At 45.6% G+C, this 6,684-nt stretch overlaps 1 protein-coding gene across 1 annotated transcript in view; it reads right to left on the bottom strand.

The window, feature by feature from the left end:
- Nucleotides 1-2,850: 2,850 nt before the first annotated feature.
- MS4A7 (membrane spanning 4-domains A7) overlaps nucleotides 2,851-6,684 on the bottom strand; it is a 15,121-nt gene continuing 11,287 nt past the window's right edge. The window contains 1 exon segment of the mRNA XM_060175743.1: nucleotides 2,851-3,777. Within this exon segment, the coding sequence (XP_060031726.1) occupies nucleotides 3,703-3,777 (75 nt within the window). The 3' untranslated portion in view covers nucleotides 2,851-3,702.

Genomic DNA, 6,684 nt, shown 5'->3' with positions numbered 1-6,684 from the left:
AAATAAATAGAGATGTCCGGGAGTTGGACGGTAGCACAGCAGGGTAAGCGCACGTGGCACAAAGCTCAAGGACCGGTTTAAGGATTACAGTTCGAGCCCCCGGCTCCCCACCTGCAGGGGAGTCGCTTCACAGGCGGTGAAGCAGGTCTGCAGGTGTCTATCTTTCTCTCCGCCTCTCTGTCTTCCCCTCCTCTTTCCATTTTTCTCTGTCCTATCCAACAATGCCGACATCAATAACAACAACAGTAATAACTACAGCAATAAAACAGCAAGGGCAACAAAAGGGAATAAATAAATATTTATAAAATCAAAAAAATAGAGAGAGAGATGTTTACATATATACATGCGATTTATTTAATGACAGAGAGAGGCATAGTTTCCCTAGATGATCCGTCTTAGGCAGAAAAACTTCCAGGGGCTTTTGCAAAGGAGATTCAAGTCACAAGGTGATATGTTTCCTGCACCACCATGGTGCTAATAATCCAGGGGTGGGGGGTCCTTTCTTGTACTGTTTGTTTTTCAATATTTTACTTTATTTGATAGGACAGAAAGAAATTGAGAGGGGAGAGGGAGGTAGAGAGGGACTGAGAGAGAGAGAAACCTGCAGAACAGCTTTACCTCTTGTGAAGCTTCCCCCCACCCCCAGAAGGTGGGGAACCAGGGGCTCGAACTGGGATCCTTGGGCTTGGTAACAGGTGTGCTCAACCCAGTATGCCACTGCCTGGCTCCCTTCGGCGGATTTTTTTTTAAAGCACTTGTGTTTTTGAGGGTGTAGGATCCCTGCTTTATCTTCATCGTCATAATCACTCTTGCATTATTGACATTTTCTTCCTTCAAGACTTTTAGAAATGGACTGACTTCATTCTTGAACAACAGATCCATGAGAAACTGGAATGTTTCTGCTCCCTCTGTGATAATCGGTGAATCACAGTGAATGAGGGAGGGCTTTCTTGTTCTTTTACACTGTCAGAAAGTGGTGGTGGGCGGGGGGAGGCTTAGGTGTTAAACAAATGGGTTCCCTAGCCTGGAAACACAGATTAGACCTGAATTAGGTGAGGTCTTTGCGTCAGAGCCATAGATTCTGAAGGGGGTGGGGAGGGGAGAGGAGGCTGAGAGAAGAGAATTTGGTGAAGACAGTTCATAATGGTGAATGTGCCCCAGTACGGTTCCGTAGCCCCCATGTCCACTTGGTCGATTCCAAATTATATTCCTCCATGAGGATGATTTCTGGAACCATCCGTTCCACCCCGGTTCCATGGCTGCCAGTTCTTAGCAACATCGGCCTGCCAGATATTCGTCGGGATGCGGCATCATCTAAGTTCATTTCCCACATCTACGCTTGACTGGACCTGCCAATATACGCGGATATCTTCGCCCACCCTGTCCAACGCTTGACGTCTCGTCACCCAATCTGGTCCCCTACGCCTACACTGAACTTCTCTGTTCCAGACTCTTGGAAACAGAGCTGGCAGTCAGCTGAGGTAAAGAACAAACACCTCATCACAGACCCCTGCAAGCGTCAACCCGGCTTTGACCTGGCATGTTATGATTGGGCCCTTCTCAATCGCTATCGAACAGGCCATGGGCGGTGCGCCGCTATGTTCCATCGCTGGGGAGCCAGAGACGACCCGAACTGCCCCTGCAGCTCCAGACAGACTATGACCCACATAGTCAACGACTGCCACCTCTCCAGATTCAAAGGAGGTCTCGAAACTTTACATTAGGCTCAACCTGACGCTGTTGACTGGCTACGGAAGAAGGGCAAACGCTAGAAGAAGAATGGTGAAGGAGGACTTAATTCAATGGTGAGAGAGGTGTGCAGACACCCTGGGAAGATATGAAACTCCACACGTGACAAGAACTGTGTTGGTTTTTCGCTTTAATTTTAGGATAGCTGTTTATTTTAAAATTCTGATTAGTGATTTAGTAATGATCAACAAGACTGTAAGATAACAGAGGTATAATTCCACATAGTTCCCACTGCCAGAGTTCCCTGTACCATCCCCTCCATTGGAATCTTCCCTATTCTTTATCCCTCTGGGACTATGAACCAAAATTCTTATATATATATATATATATATATATATATATATATATATATATATATATAAAATTTTTATTTATTTATTTTTATTTATTCCCTTTGTTGCCCTTGTTTTTTATTGTTGTATTTATTGTTGTTGTTGTCGTTGGATAGGACAGAGAGAAATGGAGAGAGGAGGGGAAGACAGAGAGGAGGAGAGAAAGATAGACACCTGCAGACCTGCTTCACCGCCTGTGAAGCGACTCCCCTGCAGGTGGGGAGCCGGGGTTCGAACCGGGATCTTTATGCCGGTCCTTGTGCTTTGCGCCACCTGTGCTTAACCCGCTGCGCTACAGCCCGACTCCCGGACCAAAATTCTTATGGGGTGCAGAAGATGGAAAGTCTGGCTTCTGTAACTGCTTCTCCGCTGGACATGGGTGTTGGCTGGTGGATCCAAGAACTATTTTTCAAATTGTTGTTTCCCCCAATAAAATTATTTTCTTAAAAGGAAGGAAGGAAGGACGGAAGGAAGGAAGGGAGGAAGGATTGGAGGAAGGAAGGGAGGATGGAAGGAAAAATTACCTGACCCCTGGGATTGAGCACTAGCGCCACCTAGTGGATAGTGTGCACTATGGGGAGAGTTTATAAAGGGCTGGACGAGGAGCCGGAATGCTACCCTTCTCAGCACTTGTCTTTGTCTGCAGTTGCGGCCGTTAATTATAATCTTTGAATTCAGGTATCTAAGAGTAAAGCCACTAAGGAGACAGGATGTTAAGTGATATTCATTTGACAGAAATGAAATCCTACATTTTTAAAGCATTTTTAAAAAAAGAAAAGAGATTTAAAATCCCTGCTATCCGATACTTCAGCAACAGAGGCGTGTGAAAATAATAAAGAAATAGATTCTGCAAGACACATTGCTTGTGACACCACACAGGAACGCACAATTTCTCTTCATATTTCCAGATAGACAAATCACTTTCGGTTCTTTTGATCAAGAGTGTGTTACAAAGCCCACTGCCATTTTGGAAGGCTGGCTAGTAAGATTTCACTAAGATGATTTTTTTGTGTGTGTGTGGGGGGGAGATATTTCCAGGAGAGATACAATTACTCACGCTCAAGTGCAAGTAGCAGTACTAGCCCTCCACTGCGGAATAAAGGAATAAAAGCACACATGACACAAAGCTCAAGGACAGGCGTAAGGATCTGGGTTCGAGCCCCAGGTTCCCCAACTGCAGGAGGTGGGGGGAGGTCAATTCACAATCGGTGAAGCAGGTCTGTAGGTGTCTTTCTTTCTCTCCTCCTCTATCTTCCTGATCTCTCTCAATTTCTGTCTGTCCTATCCAACAACAATAGTAACAACAACAACAACAACAAGGGCAACAAAAATGCAAAGAATAGCCTCCAGGAGAAGTAGATTCGTAGTGCAGGCACTGAGCCCCAGCAATAACCCGGGAAACAACAAAACAAAACAAAATAAACAAGCAGAGCGAAAACACATGGTTTCCTTAAAGTTTCTTCCAGAATGTCTGAAGTAGTTGAAACCCCAGGACAGCTTAGTCATGCTTAGTTATGTGAAGGAGAGTCTGGTCAAAATCCCAGGACAGCTTAGTCATGCTTAGTTATGTGAAGGAGAGTCTGGTCACTTTTTTTTTTTTTCTTCTAAGGTCCAAGGATACTTATATCCATGTCCTTGGAGAATTCTTCTTGCCCTGCTGGACATGACCTTGGGACTGAGACCAGGCAGATGTTCTCTAGAAAAGATGAAATTTGTTAGTAGCTTTCAAACTCTCCTCTGGAGACTTTTATGTGACTCATAGATAGCATACATCCCCTCCACATTTTCCCAGTAGAAACCCTCGGATGTTTTTTTACTATAGAATTGTATCAGTATTGCACAGTTCAAACAAATGGCATTCTCCAATCTACAAAGATTGGTATTTTATAATAAGATTATAATTGAATCAGAAGATTATAATGGAAAATAATACTGTTTTTAATTAATTGCTACCGGGATTATTGCCGGGGTCAGTGCCAGTATGAAAGAAGCCACTGCACCCGGCAGTCACTTCTGCTTTGTGTCCTTTCTTTCTTCCTTATTTCCTTTTTTTTATGTATTTCTTTTCCTTTTTTGCCCCCAATTTTTATTTATTTTCCCTTTTGTTGCCCTTGTTGTTTTATTGTTGTGGTTATTTGTTGGGCATTACACCAGCTACCCCCCCCCCCCACTGCATTGCTTGATGCTGTGGCCTATTTATATAATCACTGTTTTGTCTGAGACCCCCCCTGCCTGCAGGGCATTGGTTTAAGCCCCACTGGTCAGATGGAAGCTTGCTACTTTCAGCTCTTATCCACCCTCTCTCCTACCCATTTCCTTTTCTGGCCTGGCACTTCCGTTCCGGAAGGTGTGAAGGCAGTTCTTTTCTGATCAATAAAGGAGAATTGCATTGTGTCCTGCTCAGCCACGTGTTCCAGAGTCTGTCTCTCAGGTGTCAAACTAGCCCAGCAGTTATTGTTGTTGTTGTTGATGTCGTTGTTGTTGACAGAGAAAATGGAGAGAGGAGGGGAAGACAGAGAGGGGGAGAGAAAGACAGACACCTGCAGACCTGCTTCACCGCCTGTGAAGCGACCCCCCCCCAAAGGTGGGGAGCCAGGGGCTCAAACCGGGATCCTTACACTGGTCCTTGCACTTAGTGCCATGTGTGCTTAATCCACTGAGCTACCACCCTACCCCCTCTTCCTTCCTTCCTTCCTTCCTTCCTTCCTCCCTTCCTTCCTTCCTCTCTATTTATTTATTTATTTATTTCTCTTTTTTCCTTTCCCTTTCTTTCTTCATCTTCTCCTCCTCTTTCTCCATCTCCTCCTCCTCTTTCTTCCTCTTCTTTTATTAGAGAGGATAGACAAATTGAGAGGGGAGGAGGAGACAGATAAAGAGAGACACGTGCAGGCCTGCTTCACTGCTCATGCAGCTTCAGCCTACAGCTGGGGAGCAGGGGCTCAAACCTGGGTCCTTGTGTATGTGGACATGTGCACTCAAGTGGGTGCACACCACCACCCAGCCCCCATCAGTTATTTTAATTATCATCTTTTTTTTTTAATTTTTTTTAAAATTTATTTTTTCCCTTTTGTTGCCCTTGTTGTTTTATTGTTGTTGTTGTTTTTGGATAGGACAGAGAGAAATGGAGAGAGGGAGGGGAAGACAGAGAGGAGGAGAGAAAGATAGACACCTGCAGACCTGCTTCACCGCCTGTGAAGCGACTCCCCTGCAGGTGGGGAGCCGGGGTTCGAACCAGGATCCTTATGCCGGTCTTTGTGCTTTGCGCCACCTGCGCTTAGCCCGCTGTACTACAGCCCGACTCCCTAATTATCATCTTTTAGAAGACATGAAAGTATTTGAAAATTATAGTGTCGAGGCCTAAGGGGGAAGTAAAGACGGACAAAGAGAAACAGAAACAGGAAAAGAAATACCCTGGTGGAATTTCATCCCATCAGCAAGGAAACGTGGCTGAGGGGGACTCAGAAGGGTGGAGGATGAACTGTGTTCAGGACAAAAGCAGGATTTTTATCCCCTCGGTGTTTATCATTCATTCTCAAGGTGATGTTTATTTAGTAGCTTGTTTCTTTTACAATCTATTTATTTATGATTGGATAGAGACAGAGCGAAACTGAGAGGGGAGGGTGAGATAGAGAAGAAGAGAGACAGACACACCTGCAGCCCTGATTCACCACTCATGAACACTCATGAGGCTTTCCCCCTGCAGGTTGGAACCAGGGGCTTGAACCGGGGTCCTTGCAAACTGTACTGTGTGTGCATAACTAGATGTACCACTGCCTGGCCCCTGTTTGTTTTTATCCAATCCTGGGATCTTAGAGAAGGAGGTATTCTAGATAATGTCTAGAGCCATCAAGCTGCCTATGAAGTCATTTTTGGGTAAGTTTTCTTTTTTCATGTTTATTTATTCATTTATTTATTTTGCCTGCAGGGTTATTGCTGGGGCTTACTAACTTTACTATGAATCTACTGGTCCTGGTGGCCATTTTTTCCATTTTGTTGCCCTAGTTGTCACTGTTGTTATTATTGCCATTGTTGTTGGATAGGACAGAGAGAAATCAAGAGAGGAGGGGAAGACAGAGAGGGGGAGAGAAAGACAGACACCTGCAGACCTGCCTCACTGCTTGTGAAGCGACCTGCCTGCAGGTGGGGAGCCAGGGGCTTGAACCGGGATCCTTACACCGGTCCTTGTGCTTCACACTCTGTGTGCTTAACCCGCTATGCTACCACCCAGCCCCCCATTTTTATTTTTTAACCTCTAGGGTTATCACTGGGGCTGGGCGCCAGCACTATGATCCTGGCAGACACTGTTGTGTCCATTTCATTGGACAGGACAGAGAGAAATTGAGCGAGGAGGAGAGAGAGAGAAGGAGAGAGGATGGCAAACACTTGTAGAACTGCTTCACCACTTGTGAAGCAGCTCCCTGCAGGTGGGGAGTTGGGGGCTCAAACCCCGACCCTTGGGCAAGTCATTGCACTTAATTGGATGCACCACCGCCCAGCCCTTTGAAGCCATTTCCAACTGCTTTGCTGTCTGGTGGGCACTGACATTCCAGCAGCGTGCCCGTGTCACCATGGAGGACCCAGTCCACTTGCTGAACTCTATTCT

Source organism: Erinaceus europaeus, chromosome 17 (genome assembly GCF_950295315.1).
Source record: "Erinaceus europaeus chromosome 17, mEriEur2.1, whole genome shotgun sequence".
NCBI classification, from domain to species: Eukaryota; Metazoa; Chordata; class Mammalia; order Eulipotyphla; family Erinaceidae; genus Erinaceus; species Erinaceus europaeus.
The sequence above is the reverse complement of the archived record's forward strand: the minus strand, read 5'-3'. Positions and strand labels throughout refer to the sequence as shown.